General features: G+C 39.2%; 2 protein-coding genes across 3 annotated transcripts in view; one reads left to right on the top strand and one right to left on the bottom strand.

Annotated features, from left to right (window-relative positions):
- Positions 1 to 1,348: 1,348 nt before the first annotated feature.
- Positions 1,349 to 17,389, bottom strand: LOC105691387 (D-2-hydroxyglutarate dehydrogenase, mitochondrial). The gene is made up of 8 exons (XM_012409825.3): positions 17,253 to 17,389; positions 3,867 to 4,190; positions 3,077 to 3,274; positions 2,796 to 2,992; positions 2,500 to 2,668; positions 2,112 to 2,410; positions 1,849 to 2,017; positions 1,349 to 1,777 (listed from the first exon to the last, which is right to left on the bottom strand). Exons 2-8 carry the CDS (start codon positions 4,162 to 4,164, stop codon positions 1,521 to 1,523), a joined length of 1,587 nt encoding a protein of 528 aa, XP_012265248.2. The 5' UTR covers positions 4,165 to 4,190; positions 17,253 to 17,389; the 3' UTR covers positions 1,349 to 1,520.
- The window catches only part of LOC105691388 (polyhomeotic-proximal chromatin protein-like), a 7,874-nt gene continuing 5,635 nt past the window's right edge, over positions 15,601 to 17,839 (top strand). The window contains exons 1-2 of one of the 2 annotated variants that reach the window (XM_048652107.1): positions 15,601 to 15,811; positions 17,555 to 17,839. The exon at positions 17,555 to 17,839 is cut by the window's right edge and continues 375 nt beyond it. In XM_048652107.1, the coding sequence (XP_048508064.1) occupies positions 17,732 to 17,839 (108 nt within the window). In that variant the 5' untranslated portion in view covers positions 15,601 to 15,811; positions 17,555 to 17,731. Of the gene's footprint in view, positions 15,812 to 16,601; positions 17,099 to 17,554 lie in introns of those variants that run through there. The other variant, XM_048652489.1, reaches the window with a different exon arrangement.

Genomic DNA, 17,839 nt, shown 5'->3' with positions numbered 1-17,839 from the left:
TTCGCCATTGACTGTCCACCGTTTGCCATCGATTGTCCTCCGTTTGCCATCGATTGTCCTCCGTTTGCCAATGTTTTCCATTGACTGTCCTCCGTTTGCCAATGTTTGCCATCAATTGTCCTCCGTTTGCCAATGTTTGCCATCGACTGTCCACCGTTTGCCATCAATTGTCCTCCGTTTGCAAATGTTCGCCATTGACTGTCCACCGTTTGCCATCGATTGTCCTCCGTTTGCCATCGATTGACCTCCGTTTGCCAATGTTCGCCATTGACTGTCCACCGTTTGCCATCGATTGTCCTCCGTTTGCCAATGTTCGCCATTGACTGTCCACCGTTTGCCATCGATTGTCCTCCGTTTGCCATCGATTGTCCTCCGTTTGCCAATGTTTTCCATTGACTGTCCTCCGTTTGCCAATTTTTGCCATTGACTGTCCACCGTTTGCCATCGATTGTCCTCCGTTTGCCAATGTTTTCCATTGACTGTCCTCCGTTTGCCAATGTTTGCCATCGATTGACCTCCGTTTGCCAATGTTCGCCATTGACTGTCCACCGTTTGCCATCGATTGTCCTCCGTTTGCCAATGTTTTCCATTGACTGTCCTCCGTTTGCCATTGACTGTCCACCGTTTGCCATCGATTGTCCTCCGTTTGCCAATGTTTGGCATTGATTGTCGTCCGTTTGCCCGTTTTCGGAAATTAGGATAGCCGACTTCGCCAGGTTGGCCCCCCAACATATGCCTATTCGTAAAAAAATTCGACCGCCCATTGTCCTTCGTTTGCCAATGTCTGCCACACCCTTATTTTCGTTTGCTCATTTTAACTTTGAGAGTAACCCGTTTTCGAAAACATATAACTTTTGAAGTAAGAAGAGGCAAACTAGAATACAAAGATATGTCAAACTCTGGCAATCGGAGGACAATCGCTGGGAAAAAAAATGTTGATGAGGCATATGGAGAGAGGCCAAATTGGTGAAGTTAGCTCCTCCGATTTTCGAGAACGGATAAATTTTAAAGTAAGGACAGGCAAACTACAACATAAAGATATGGCAAACATTCGCAAACGGAGGACAATCGATGGCAAACGGAGGGCAATCAATGGAAAACATTGGCAAACGAAGGACAACAGTGGCAAACATCTTTTTAGATGGTATATAATGAAAGGCCAAGTTCACCTCGGTGTTGGAACATGGTAAAAACTCGGAACTCTAACAGCCTACAAGTTGGCGCATGGACACAAAATGTTATTGATTGCGTAGTCTACATTAGGGAATAGCCACACTCACGAATTATTATTTTTCAGCGAATTGTTTGGCTCAGGTTACATATTTGGAGACAATTGTAATCCACCTTGTAATTGCTGAATTCAATCGTTTTAATATTTCACAATGCAACACAAAATCATATGTACACATCACAACAAAATTATAGTATTATCAAGCTTTTAATTTTGGGATTATGTTGAAATATATACAATAGGCATGGAGGAAATTTCCCGGCCGGGTAAAACTCGCATGTTCGGAAAATTATAAAGTAGGTAAGACCTTGTATGGATTCAGAATTCCATTAGGATCCATCAACTGTTTGAGTTCATACATTAACTTTATGGCTGATGGGTTTTTGCTGAGGTGTAAAAACTTTGTTTTTTTAAATCCAATTCCATGCTCTGCACTCACGCTTCCCTTTAAATTCGAAACATATTCGAAAATGAATGGCTCGATCTGCTGTGCTACTTCCTCAATGTATTCGGATGTCGTCACTTGCACATGCAAATTTCCATCCCCTGAAAGGAATTCGGTCCAAGCAGGTTGTTTCGCTTTCAATAATAAAAATATGCTTCCATGAGATACTTACCAATATGGCCATATCCAGAAACTCGTTTGATACGAGGGTCTGTCAAATGTTTCCGAAGAGCTTCAACTGTTTGGTAATAGTCTGACAGTCGTAATGAAACATCATATTTATAGGGATAACCATCCAGAAGAATACCATTACTAATGCTGTCTCTCAAGCTCCAAATATTCTGAAAGTTGTGGATATTTCAGTTATATGAAAGGCTATTGCATTTGTTGAGAGATCGTCGGGCAGAATTTTAAATTCGAAGTATTCTTACATACTTTGATTTTCGTTGGTTCAGTCGCAACCGTACCATTTTGTACTAATTCTTGTTCCATGGCTTTTTCTAGGAATGTGTTAAGTTTTTCTGCATCGTGGCCGGCATGGCTTCCTGATATTTCAATTAGCAGATAAAATTCATAGCCGTCGTTATCCACAGCTAAAGGATTTTTCATTCCTAGATTATCCGTGCAAACCGCCATAGCGGAACGGTCCATCATTTCACAGGAAGATAAAATCTCAGCTAATTCTGTTTTTGCCAAACGATATGTCTTTAATACATCATCAAAGCTGGTCAAGCCTGAAAATTTTATTGATCGAATTTGTAACGAGGCATTTTAAATTATTCGTAGCTCTCTCAAAACGAAAGATAAAATCGAGTCTACTCGCCAAGCAAAGCCACACTCAGCGACTTTGGAACGGGCGGACATTGTATGGCTACTTTGGTCACGATTCCCAATGTTCCTTCAGACCCGATAAACAAGTGTTTCAGATGGTATCCAGTGTTGTCTTTCTTCAAAGTGTTCAGACAATCCACTATTTCCCCATTCGCCTTTACCTTTTGGAGGAAATGAAGGAATCATACCTAAAGGACTCATCACCGCAGATACGAACGAATGCCCAATGATTCAAGCAGTGAAATTTAAGCGCACTAAATATTGACGAGATTTGAATAAGTGACTCACTGCTTCAAGTCCCAATACATTCCCGTGTAGATTTCCATAACGCAGAAGTCGAATACCACCTGCGTTGGTAGAAATGCAGCCGCCAATCTGGCAACTACCTTTAGCTCCCAGATCGAGTGGCATCATCATATTAGCAGTCTCTACCAAATGAGTATCCAATGTTTCCAGAATACAGCCGGCTTCACAAACTACGGTACCTGGTTATAAAATGTTATCTTACAGGCCCATTGTGGTATTAGACCCAAAGCAAAGGTATTAAGATAATTATAGGCAATAGCTACTTGATGTTTCATCAAGATCTATGATTTTGTTCATAAGACTGGTGGAAAGTACAATTTCATCAAAGACAGGAACACTGCCGCCAACGAGTCCTGTGTTTCCACCCTGAGGGCATACCGCCAGTCGGTTCTCATTGCAGTACTGCAATATTGCTGAAACTTCCTCCGTAGTCTTTGGTTTTACGACAACTCGACTGCATCCTGAAAATGTTGAAATTTTCGAACGGCGAACAATGTTGAAATGAAAAAAAACCCTCAACGAATAAAACAGTAATTCAAATTCAAACGGTGTTGAAAAAAATGATCATCTGTGCAGGGGAAGCAGAAGTTTAGAAACGCTATTGATAGATGTCGCTGTGACACTAAAAAAGTGAGTGGCACGCTCCCATTTAGTTTTTACCACCGACATCCACCCTCTGAAATAATCCTCTCTCTTGGGATACGTAGAACCGAATACCATGGGGATGAAACCCCGCAAAAAATTACTCTTGGGAATCACGGAGAGAATCCGATGCATCAACGTTCGATGAAAATGGCGGTTAAGAACAAAAAAAAAACTATTACTTAAAAATAAGAAAAACGAGACGGATATTTGAAAAACCAAAAGAAAAAAACGAAAACGATGAAAAGACAGACGAAAGAAGAAAGAGCACGCAGGTCGTCTCCCTCGCGCTCAGCTCCTCCCCTTTTTCCCTCTTTCTCCCACCCACCTTCGAAAGACCATCTCCATACAAACCGCGCAGGTTCTAGCTGCGTTTAAGTTTGAGTTATACTCCTACCAGATTCCACCCACCTCTGACCATTCTAGCCCAATCGACGTTGTAACTCTCGCATTCGTCGGGATCGGTGAGGAGTCTCTCTTTGCCAAGAAGATTCTCAAGGAACTGTAGATGGCTGTCGGTTACCGTCGCGTATGGACCACGTGTTACTTTGTACCTAACAGCGGTCGGTTCCGGCTTCTGCGAAATGGCACGACTATGATCCATAGCAAAGAACATTGTTTTTGCCTCCGTCAACCTGATGGAGTCTAGGCCTCCTTTTCGAGTCCCATGCTGCACCCGGCACAAGACATTTTTAACATTTCCCAACATTGCTGTTCAGCCTCACAATCAGTAGTCTGCAGAAAATAAAAATTTATACAATGTATTTGCCGAAATAGGTAGATATCATGCGTGTACGAAATTAATTTGAAAGCCTAAAATCGTTAACATAATTCCACGAGTCAGACACAAGAGGTAACAACCAATAACCGGCGAGAGTTTAGAGTTTCGGACTGAATTATGCGATGCGTTCGCTCTCGGTTTGGGAGTTGAAATTCTCCACGTCGTCCTCGTCGTCGTCCCGTGCCGATGGGAGTGTATGCTGGCGGGACGGCGTACAGTCGCCCGCACAAGTTCATTCCCTTCTCGGTTGGAGGTAAAATTCTATATGCTATATACGTGTTTATTCGCATTGAAGAAAATTTAGTCCTTGAAATGGTAATAACCTTGTAATGGGTACTAGTCGTGGCAGATTTACCACTTTAAGCGATCGCACGCGGATCAGAGGATTTACGACCAACGTTACTCTGCAATGAAGCAGTTATTCGGTCCTGGGATATTCCCTGGGGCGACTGTACTCCACGGGGTAGCGGTCAGTGGCACGGTTGGGCTCGAGGGGTGGGGGAAAGGGTTTTTTATTTCATACCTACAGAAAAATATGCAGCCACGATACTAACAACGGAACACAAACGGTCCACGTTGTTGCTATAGGTACTCTATAAATACAGTATAGGCCAACCGCGGCGAAGAAGCATCTTGATTTGTTTCGTATTATATTTTATTCATATCTTTTTAACGAATAGAACTTCAGAAAAATAATGACGATTCAAAGAAATCGCAAAATGCAGGGCACATTCATAAGTGAATGTTGCAGACCAATTTATTTATACCGATATAAATTTTGGTTCACTATAATAGAAATGCATATTTTCTTGACAACATTGCAGTCCACAAAATAATATTACATATTTATCATTCCATTAGGAATAATTCGTTCTCTTTGTGCACTATTGTGCATGTGCAACAGATTGCACACGAGTCAAATTATGTAAATTGTAACTAAATGTTGCCAATCACTGCACCGCAAGTACTTCCATTATAACGTCATAATGATCCGAGGGTACAAGGTGGAATAATGTATATATTTTTATGCTGTCGAGCAATGCAAATATAGGTATATATGATTATATATGACGGTTTTTCATGAACGCAATAATAAAATGTCATACGTGTGTACATACAGAATTTTTTTTAAATAGGACAATAATGTACAGTTGTTTCATTAATTTACTGGACTATCAATGTGTAACACACTGAACACGTCGTATAATACACATATGTCTGTGTTGTATAATGTATGTGTGATCTAATGAAGTTGGTAAAAATAGTAAAAGTTACATCCGATTGTACACGTGCCTAAGAATTAAGAGGTGGAAAAAACACTTGACAATCGCCAGTGGCGATGAGAGAGACGAAACCACGAGATCCGAGGGGTTGTTGCAGGGCAGAATTAAGGGTGGAAGGTTCAGAGTATAGAAGGGGGAGCCACCCGACGTCTCCCTTTCTCCATGAGTAGGGATCACGTTGTGTAAAGGGGCAGGGAGGGTATATGTGACAGATAGTTATACGACGTTCATCTCTTATATACATATACCTAACACGTAAGAAAATTAACTAGGTATATGGTATAATGTACATTGTACATGTACATCGATGAAAAATGAATTATATCATGATTAGACCTACATATATTTTTTAAAAACCTTCTATCAAATAATTCTAAAGTACATTAATTGTCGGAATATCAAATTATACTGATGACAATTACACTAAAATGTCTTGCAATTTTACCACTCAGATATTCTGCAGTGAGAATCTGTTGTAAAAATGCAATAGGAAGTTAATACATATGTATAAGGAATATGCAAAACTCTCAAGCGCACTCACGCCATCGCTCTGAATACATATACACCCCAAATGTATAGGTATATAAACGCATTCACCAAATATCGTAGTTGACAATGAAAAAAAAGAAACATGGAAAATGGAATAACACCTCACAATAATGGCCCTATAACCTGCTCATCTATACAGTGCAGACTGCACATGTATGCACTTTCAAAGTCACAAAATAAAGCTTCTGCTCTACCTTCAGGGGTCATATATTAAGAGACAACAAATTTTACTTTATGAAAAGCTTTATGAATTTTCGACGAAGCATTAGAACTTATTGTGAGAAATCGCCTGTATGTACTGTATCGTATAAATTATTATTATTATTATTATTATTATTATTATTATTATTATTATCAAAAAGGCAAAACTATGAGTTCAGAGTTCTCTACCTAATCACAACGTACGATTTATACGCATATACTGTGAAATATAAAACTGGTCGCAATGCAGAACAAGAGCGAGAGACATTGACAATTTTAATAAAACGATGTGCAGTGAGACCAATCCTTCGAACTGTTGCAGGAATATATTCTACTTCGCCCGGTTGCTCAATTTGACATAATGGCGGTGCATCTACAGGTATTTTATTCTGCAGCGCGCATTGAACCTTAGGTTCCATATTGTCCCGTCGTTGCATAAACTTTGGATTATGGCGTGCATAATATATCCACAAATATGTATACTCGTTCCAATTTATTATGTGAGATCTGTGAACAATTATACTTTGTATACATGTTTCAATAAAGATTATCCTGGTAAAACGAAAATTTGTGCGAACATATGAAACACTGTGTTACACCGTCATGTATGTGTAATATAGACGATTATTTTTTCAGGTTAAAAATCAGACGAATGAATTTCACTTCACAGGTAAGTAAAGTTCCATATGTACATATTTCCAAAAAGTTATTCAGCAAATATCTTTCAACCGTGTACAGCCTATCCATAATCTCAAGCTTCATCTGACAAATGTCATCAGCATATTATTATCATTTCGCAGTATTTGCTGAACGAACGATTTATAATCAGCCTTCGTTTCGACATGGGTAATATATAACGCAGCAGTCGCGACGCAGGAGCCATCAACATCTTCGAGGCGGTGAAATGAAGTGGACAAGGTAATTTTATCGCGCCGAGCTTCGCGAAGGGTGCCGCTGGGGATTGTCACATTTACAGTGGCATCATCTCATATACGCTATATATCTTCTACATATGTGTGTTATATATACCATGCATAATCATATTTAAGGTTCGTGTATAATTGTAAAAAAAAATCTATCTTTTTATAATAGACTCATCTCGATAACACTGCAGTGCAGAATTATCATCAGCATCATCGCGGTTTATTAATTTCTGATATATATATAGCGCGGTATCTATACGTACTTAAAGCCTGGATATGAATGACTGAAGTATAGAAAAGGCAGATTTGCAATTAGAAATTAGTAATTGCTGTATATTAGGGTGAGCTTTATAGAGGGAAGTTCTTATGCAGATATATGAACATCTGCCTATAGGTACCTACAATGTATTACAGACTATATACAGTCCATATCAAGGGTAATTTATCAATGTATTTCTCCCACGTTCAAGAGAAATGACTCTGCAAAATGAATCGAAAGCAACGTACAAAATAATAATGGGCATGGCTCATATATAGCTCAATTTTGGGTAATTCTCGCCATGCATTTGAATAGAAGAACGATTTTTTACTTTTGGAGCTGGGTTACTTTTTCGTTTTATAACATCAGTTTTAATATTGACATTCAAAAATTTTGAAACCTGGTAAATTTCTCACTCCTGAGTATTCCAATCATAGTAATTATAATCTTTGAAAATGCAGTGCACTGTAGTTGCATTGAAATTAAGAAATGACCCGACAAGGACGCGTGCAGCACAAATGCATGTTTCGGAATACCGTTCTATGATGTACACGCGATAAAATAGTATAGGTACTTGAATAATTGTAGAAAAGTAATGACACACAATGTTCTTTAGAATAAAATCTCACTGCACGCACATATCTTGCAGCGCGATATGCATATCTACATGCATGTGCACCTATTTAAGCGTGTACACATATATAAATAATATAATCATCTATTCGTCACGACCTGCATCAATGCAACGTATATATAATATACACTGCCGGTCAAAAGATTGGATACACTTGTCGAGATTTCTAGCCACACTAAAAATTGGATACTTTGTTAAAAAAATATATATAATCGCATTTGTCAAACGGCGTTTTGTATGAAAGAGATTTATCTTTGTATAATTTTTTTCTTTCAAAAAGTACGACTTTTTTTTGGACTCTGAACGAATTTTGCAATGTGGTCATTTTTTGGAAATTCTTCGCTCTTCGAAATTAGAACTGTAATCCGTGTGTTTCTATGAAAAACTAAAAGTTATTGCATTTTTGGCGAAAAAAGCAAAGTTCTACGGAAATTACGGAAAAAATGTTAAGGGGGTGAAAAGTTGCATGAGTTCACACTGGGATAGCTGAAATTTTTTCAAAAATTATTTTTCCTTCTTTCGATTAGTTCGGATCTGATGCGAGTGGAGTGGCTTCCTTCCGCAGCAAAAGGAGAAGAAAAAAAGTTCGAAAAAATTCCAGCTATCCCAGTGTGAACTCATGCAACTTTTCACCCCCTTGACATTTTCTCCGTAACCCCATAGTTCTCGGATAACCACGCATTTTCTGAAACTTGGTTTTTTTCGCCAGAAATGCAATATAACGGCGCGAAAAAAATTGCAGGGAACTTTTTAAAAAATGAAAATGAAGCCTGAGACGTCCGCTTTCAGTTTTTCATCGGAAAAGCAGACAAAAAAAATTTCCACGGATCACAGGTACAATTTTCGAAGAGCGAAAAATTTTCGCAAAATGGCCACATTGGAAAATTTATACGGAGTCCAGAAAAAATCGTAAATTTAAAAAAAAAAAAAAATGAAGCCGAATCTGTCCCCTTCAAAACATCGTTCGTAAAATCCGATTATATATTTTTTTGACCGATAAATCCGACTTTTACTATAACTAGAAATCTCGACGAGTGTATCGAAACTTTTTGCCGGCAGTGTACCTATATGTATAGACATTTGTATATATGCATACTTTGTATACATTCCGAGCTATTTTACTGTAACACATATTTATGCATGCTAATGAAGATTTGTTCGTTCGTTTGTTCTCGATAAACTCAATAACTACTGAACCAATTTTCATATAATTATTGCGCGGGTTTCAAACAAAAGATCTTATTCGTTATTTGTAGGTCCACGTCTCACGTGTTACCCACGTCTCACGTGTTAACACGAGCCACGTGTTCGGGCCTACGAGTAACGAACAAGATTCTAAACAATTAATCACACCGCAAGTACGAGTGTAACAAATTTAATCGGGTTCCTATACATATATCTATCGTTCATTGTATTACTGTGCAGAGTATCGAGGTAAGTTGCAATGTATAATGTCGTATACGCTTGCCTGTGTCATCGTACAGTCATAGTTCCGGTATTTGTTCCGAGTTATCGTCATGCAAGAGATATGCAGTATTCATACATTTACATATATATGTAGGTATGCGTGCTGCAGTTTTATGTTATCTATGAACATCATTGTGCTGCACATACGTATGTATAGCGTTTAACGTATATATACAACACAAAGCCAACTCAATTTGAATCACCTAAAATATATGTCGATCATGTGTCTATAGCAAAATATTGTATATAAGTATATCATGTGGAACACAAATGTTTATTGTGTCCAACACTATTTCCGGAAACATTTTGCTGCACACACGAACTATTTGATCAGATAAAAACATGTGTATTTAATTGGACAAGCAAAAAGCGATGTATTATCTACTGATAAGATTATAATTCCTACCCACATAGCGAAGACTATGTAGTATTTTAAATATACGTACCTAGTCTTGATTTGGGAATAAAAAGATACAAACTGCTTAAATAATATTTCCTCATACCTAAAATTTGAGAACAACGCGATGTGTTTGTATTTATATAACATGTGGTATATGCAGAAGACCTATGTATATCACTAGATTAGAGAATTTCGTTTCTTGCATCGTTATAAGAACGTTTTGATTCTTATTTCAGAAATTTCGAAACTCGCAAGAACGTGTCGCGTATCATTCTTCCTTGAAAAACAAATCTCCCGTCATCGTCAAATTGTTTACGAATACTTTTCTGAATGAATGTTATCATTAGTCATTCGAGGGAATAAACTTGCTCAACATGTTGCAGAGTATCAAATAATTCTATTCGCACGATATCGATTCTCTCCTTATTTCGGTAACAATATTATTGATTCGGATGTGATATAATCTACACTCTGTGGTGATGATCGTTAACGATACTCCCTTATACTTCGTCGGTGTAGGTAATCATCTATTCATTTATACTCAAGTCTTTTATTACAGAAATTGCGTGGGGGTTGCCTACATTGTGCAACAAATGAAAGAGCTGCACACGTCGAAAATGGTCTATTATTGTATACATATATAGCGCAAGATATTAGCTGGAAGTTAGTACATTTCGAGTGAGTGTAACTTGCGTAATTGAAATTTTTGCAATCAGGTATTTATACGTGTTAAACTTACACAAGAGTAATGTTGCAGTACCGCTGCAGCGTATGTAACGTTATATGCACAATATAGCAAAATGGACGGTTGAACGTTCGTGGGCCGACAATTTCGGGGGGAGGAGATGAGATTTATGTATATTGAAACTTATGCCATCAGGAGATCAAAGGCATTTTGGAAATTATATAAATATGTCTTATTAAATTCTGTCCGTTATTTTCACACCATATGAATAATATGAGTATTATGGAGTAATACAGAAATCAAATTAGAAAAAGATATTGCAATATGATATTTATTTATCAAACTTATTAATTTATTTATTTATCATACATATATCTATATGTATATATATATATACATGCATTACATTAATACATTATATACTGCGGCAATATAGATTGCTATCGATTGATTGATTGCTATTAAAATTCAACAGATTTAAAACCGATTAAGCCATCCTTCGCCATCTTTTATTTCAACTTCAGTTTTGCTCGTAGCTGTGTAAGGAATAGCATGCATGTGCGTACTTGTATATATACATGGGTCTAGCATATGAGTACGTAATATCTGATCATAGATTAAGATGACGGAGATAATCGTCACCTGCATCTCGAATTAAGACACGGACTGATCATTCTGGTCAATATTTACACGAGTAGGTATATAATGTAGCTTATACATGTATAAGTACATACACATGTGGGATGTGCTGTATACCTTCATAGTATTATCCACAAATACATTGCGATATATGCCTAACGTCGTGTATACATATATAACAATACAAAGTATGCGCGCAGAGGGTGATTCTGGATGCGAGACGTGCTGCGTGCAGAATGAGGGAGAAGAGCGATATACGGACCACCACCAAAACTCCGGTAGGCCGAATGAGTTGGCGAAGCGGCGCGGGCAGAGGGGGACGGCGGTTTAGAAGCCCGCGCGAATGTTCATCACAATTATTCATGCTCACAATGTAAGAGGTCTGTATATCTATACATCTGTGTATATCTGCTGTACATATGTACACGCACACAGAGATTTTTCCCTCTCTTCGACCCCTTGCCCCACTCCAGGGATATTATACCTACCTATATACATGAATCTTTTCCATACATATACCGTATCCCCTACACATATGTCTATAGCACGCTCCAACCCACACTGTACATGTTATACAGTCGCTGGTCGCTCGTCACGTGAGCGTGAAACGCCCACCCCGCAAGCGCGTTCTAGTCCACTATTCTTCGTGGTCTACAATTGCGGAGAGGCGACGAGCGAGTGAGACACGAGATGAAAAGGAAGGAGATGGTGGATGTGGAGAGGGAAACGGAGCTATCGGGTGGCATGGGAGAAAAGGGGAAAGGCCGAGAGAGTAAACGATAGGGAGAAAGAGAGACGGATGAATATCGTCGCCGGTGATAAAAGAGAGGGACGGATTGGGCGGGGGGGGGGGAGACTCGGAATTTGACGGGACGACGAGGAAGAGGAGGGGGCGGCGGCGACGGGGAGGTAGCACGGAGTAGAGCTCTTATAGGTGTTTCATAAACAATTTTTATCCTTAATTATTTCAGAGAAACAAAGAAAAGAGAGCTGGGAGGTGTGTATATGCATACATATCACATCGTTGTGGAGAGGGAGGATTTCGGTTTCTTCTTATCTGTGTTATATCGCGCATATTGTTGGAGACCTGATTTACACGGATTAAGGAGAGCTCTACATCGTATGTGATTTGTGGTAACAAAACCTTCCAGGGGGCTATTGGTATCTCGAAACCTTAGACGTGAGGTGATCCCTTGTAGCGAAGTACTTGTTGGTTTTTTATTTAGTTTAGTTTTATTATTCCTTCTTTTTTTGTTCCTTTTACTTTTCTTTCCACTTTTTTTTTAGCGTGGGTGGAGACGAAGCTCTCATGTGTCAGGCCTAACACTGATTGATGTCCTCACTTTGTCCTGGCTGCAATGCAGTTCACATGTGCCTTCGTCGATGCAGTCCATATGATATAATACATGAACGTACGAGATAACTCTACCTGTGACTTTGTTTCTCCATGTCTCAACTATTGTTAGTTGATTACATTTTTTTTGTTATTCTCTCGTTGGAGTAAATAATTTTGTTATCCTACTTTCGGTTTTTATCATTATGGGTCTGCATACTATTGCAGCTATACCAGTTTAAAATGTTGATAAAACTGGGGGACCGAATTTTACAGATCGTTTCAAGAACAGGTAATGTATTACGATCTGTAAATGTCGGTGGTTTTATACAATGACGTAAAGAATAGATGATAGTATAAGAACCATGCAGAATCGTTTGTGTATGTAAGAGCTGCTGATGCCTGCAGAAATCGCAGACAATGTAACAAAGATATTTGAACATCTTTAAAGACTACAATGTAAGTCGAAAATTATTTCATAAACTATAAAAAATAACGAGCATGCATGATTATGAGTTCGCATCGGTATATACCTATATGTGTATGGCTGTTCGACAAATATTTCAAGCATCAAAATATATAATTTATGACGATGATTTGCTCGAAAAGCTCATGCACGTCATAACACTCCTTATGAGTTTTTCCATTTCAAGAAAGACAAAACTTGGAAAAAAAATTAATCTCGTGCAATAGGTCAGATCGTTCAAGATTTATCCCGCAAACTTCCAAAACCCCATGTGGAAGGGACAATAAACAGCAAAGGTAAAAGTAAGAGATGCATCACTGCAAGAGTGCAGCTCTTCTGTAAAGAATCTTAATGAGAATCATGTATATACAACGTCGAAGAGATCGCATGCAATCCATGTGTTCAACCCAAAGGAGATCTTGAGGACAACAGGTATCAGCTGGTTTGAAGGAAATCAGGTATATAATGATGTTCTAATAGACCGTGACGTGTCGGACAAATTCTGACCTTGGTACATGGGCGTGCCAAGGCACCTAGGTTTCTAGTGGCCGATATTATATACAGTATAATTCGATCCCCCTGTTTACACTGGTGGATATATAACGGGGGCCCCCTTCCCTTCGCCTTCGATCACACGTATATACGTACTGCCTACAGATATATACGTTTTACGTGTATGTTGGTAAATACGTATGCACATATGTATATATGTATACATTGTATGCATTGAGTGACTGAAAACGTGATAGAGAACAGGAGAGCAGCTTGGAGGGACGAGCAGTGGGGGGTGGGGATTTAGACGTGGGGAAGACACCAATCGTCGTCAAGGCTTCAACCGTCGTCTCTGTGTGCGTGGAGAAGTTTAATTATCCGTGTGGAGGCGAGGTGACCGGCCCGACATCATCTATTCGATATATCAGTGTGCGTGAACCGGCAGAGCGCATACACCGACAAACGGGACGGGTCGCTATTAATAAATCGTCTACCATCGGTATACGCATGCGCAGGAATACCCTCGTCGAGCCAATTCCTCAGTGGCGGCCGGAATCATTAACCGGTTTCCTTGGCAACCCTGGTCGACCTAAACCATTGGCTGGTTACTTACCCCACCACTATACCCAACTAACTCTACCGGTGGCACAAAAAATCATAAATATAGTGTACCATAACATTTTGCTATAGTCTCTCCATGATTATATTCACCGAGTCTGGATCTGAATCGCAATATATAGGTACGTTCCTACTCCTCCATATTTTTGACAAACCTGTACCAATCGAGACAAATAATTGATTATTTATTTGTGATGTCATTTACATTTTTTTTTGATTTTTATTTTTCAGTAATCAGATAAATAATCAGATAAAATCTAAGCAAATTTATTTTTTGAATAAATTATCAACACAGCATTCACTGAAGCTACTACGTAACACAAAATGTGCTGCTGTATAACGATGAAATGTATTCGGTTATGTCAGAATGCATGCGAGCATCTTATGGGTGCAGCAATATAATATAGGTGAGGTCGAATTTATGCTCCTGAATTTAGGATAACCCCGAGTAGAGGGTATCTCCGTCGGGATTGGTGGAGGTAACCCCTACCGCGACCTTTCACGAATCCCCTGCCATCCGGCGCACTTAACTCGGAGGTATAAACCCGGCTTATAGTCAGCTGGGCCAGGGGCGTCGAGAGCCAACGGGACCCATTGCATAGAATCACGTATACAATACGATACAGATCAGAGTGAGAAAAAAGAGAAAAATAAGCGCGTAGCAAAATGACTGCAACTCGATGATTACGAGCGCTCCTATATGGGTGACCTTAGTAAACCTGTTACGAATATAAAACCATATCTAATCTTTGCACAATACCAAGGACTCGAGTATCACATTATGCAACTTCTTTATATGCAGTTTGTATGCATTGCACGTATATTGTGCTTGAATTGACGTAGGAATCTAGGTAGGATATAAGAAATATACAACTTTTACGTACTTCATATAGGCTCTGTGATGCCCACTCATTGTCAGTCAAGAATCACAAAAGAAATCATTGTGTAAAAAAGTAACACAGGCTGTACCTTTGAAAACTTGAAAATTAGCTGCACATCGATGGAACGTAATTTCCGATAGATAGATTAACGGTGAGATGTATTATACAAAAATGTGACAGAAAAAAACGCGGGGTCCTTAAGGAGTACCCGATCTGTCTCCCTATCGTGGTACGGCGTTGAGCCTCGAGTTCGTGCCATTAGTCCTACTATGGACTCTAGACGGTGTGTGTGCATGTGATTCGCTTGTGTGAATCGAACGATGCCCTGTAAAAGGTGAGTTTGTATGCAGGCATGCGCCCATAATCCGAATCTCGGAAGCCCCGCCCTTCACGGCACGAACGATGCCTCTGGGATTTGTCTACGTTGGACCAATCGGTGATCCGTGTTGGAGCTCGAGGGCGATACAATGTGGGGGGGAGAAGGGTCGTGGCTCGTGAAGGGGAAGCGAGGGGTGCTTCACTCGCAAAGTGGGAGGCAGACAGCGAGCGCGACTACCAACGCTTTCAGGTTCGACGTCAACTCCGAATATTATTTTCTAAACTGTAATATTTTTCGAAGTGCATTTTGCGTGAGTTTTTACGAAAATTTTCAAGCAAGTTCTAACGTGGAACATCGTGGTTTTTACCGTGTACGTTTAGAAAAGGTGTTAAGAAATCCTGCGCAGTCGCTGAACAAGTGAATACAGTGAGTACGAAATTATCGAGATTTGCCTTGGTGTGTGACGGTGTTGTTCCTACATAGCCCTCGACGATAGCGACGGGTGAGCTAGTCCCAATCCAATATGTCGGAGAGTAGGACGCCTTCCAACCTTTACGACTCCCGGTCTAACCTACTCTTGGTTCGTTAGTTCAAGACGTCTGTCTATACGTATACGAACTGTGTTATCCGCAATCGCGATATAACACACTGCGTGCTATTATTATTATGTAGCTATTATTATGATTCCATTATGGCGAGATCCGTGTTGTCACTCACACCCCGTTTGACTAATTATGGAGGTTTTCGTCGGACATTTTGTATTTTGTTATTCCAAGATGGACACGATGCATGAGTATCTACATGTACACCAACACCCCTCTCCCTATTCCTACACATCGACGAACCTAGATTTTTCGAACAACCCATAGGGGCATTTCGCATCGGTAAATATACTTATGAACTTATTGAAATAGACAGAATTCCAGATAAACATCTACGAAGCCGAAATAACCTTGTCTACGGGCAAAACGGTCTTACAATGTGATAAAAGATGCACGCGGGCGGGTCTCTCTTCGTATATGCGAAAAAAAAATACTTTTTCGGTATAAGACTTGTCCTAGAAATATTGCAGTGCTGGAAAACATCGATGATTCTCAACCGGGTTGAGATTCACTGATTAGTTTCATCTCTGTTCTTCTCGACTATCTCTACAACCCGAACGTCACACTCGCTCTTATTGCTAGCATACCAAAAGAACGAAGACGACACGCACCCGTGGCTCTCAATGAGCTACTTGCATAGAACGCTACGATTGTATCGCCAACGGCACAGCTGTGTTTTGTTGTATCTTTTTCCATTTTATTTTTATCTCGTATTATTATCTTTAGGTCAGATATCACTTCTATTTTCATTTAGATAACCCCCTCGCAAAAGTAAATCGACCATTGCCGCCACGTATCATCTCAATCATGACTCGAATTATGCAATATGTTTATATTATTAATTTCTACAGCACCCCAAGATTTATTGATTTTTCAGGGATTTCTTCATGGGTTACTAGGGATGTAACGTCCTCATCAAACATTGCCAGTTATGTTTAATCGCACGATATCCTAGCAAATATTTGTAGCAGACAACTTGGAAAAATAAAGTAGAATTTCATCTGGAAGCATTTGTTGAAATCTTCTGAGAACAAGTGACTAGCAACGTAAAAGACATTTAATAAATAACAAACGTCAAGTACCCGTTACACTACTGTTGCATTTAACCACCGTTAGTAATTATCTCAACTAGGTTATTCAGAGTTAGGCTTAAAGATTGAATCTCTTTGGCGGTCTTACCGACATAACCTATTTGCTCAAGAATTGGATTTAATTTTTATTTTCGTAAATAAAATACGCCATAATTACTGATAATTTTGACTTACCGAAATGTAATGCCCACTGAAAAAAGCAAATGGATGATGATACCTCTTTGCAACACCGCACAAACAATGATAATTTTACCTTCTAGTCATGGAATATAGATATGAGTTTGAAGTCTGATAAACCATTATCTGGACTGAATAAAAAATATATAATATGCAATGATAAAAACGTGATAGGTGGAGCTGGCGTTTGATATTAAAATTTTAAATGTCATGAACAATCTTATTAAACATTTTTTAAACAGAAATATGTTATATGGTTGAGACTTGAGACATTTACGAGATAATATGTATCATTTCAGAGTCCACAATGTGGTAGAAATACCAACAAGATGTGGATGGAATACAGTACTGATATTAAGATGGCAAAGAAGAAAGCTATACTGTCCAAGTGATCTGTATCGATCGCTTTGTCCTAGTAGTTGATTTGTGTTTAAACTTTGTGGACATACTCGGCTAGCCAATAAGCTTTCACAAAGATGACGGATGTTAAGCAGATTGAGATTTCTCAATCGCCGCAACAACAACAACAACAGCAGCAGCAGCCCCAACAGCCACCGCAACAGCAACAAATGATGATGCCAGCG

The sequence above is a fragment of the Athalia rosae genome, chromosome 1 (assembly GCF_917208135.1).
Source record: "Athalia rosae chromosome 1, iyAthRosa1.1, whole genome shotgun sequence".
Taxonomy (NCBI): Eukaryota; Metazoa; Arthropoda; class Insecta; order Hymenoptera; family Athaliidae; genus Athalia; species Athalia rosae.
The sequence above is the reverse complement of the archived record's forward strand: the minus strand, read 5'-3'. Positions and strand labels throughout refer to the sequence as shown.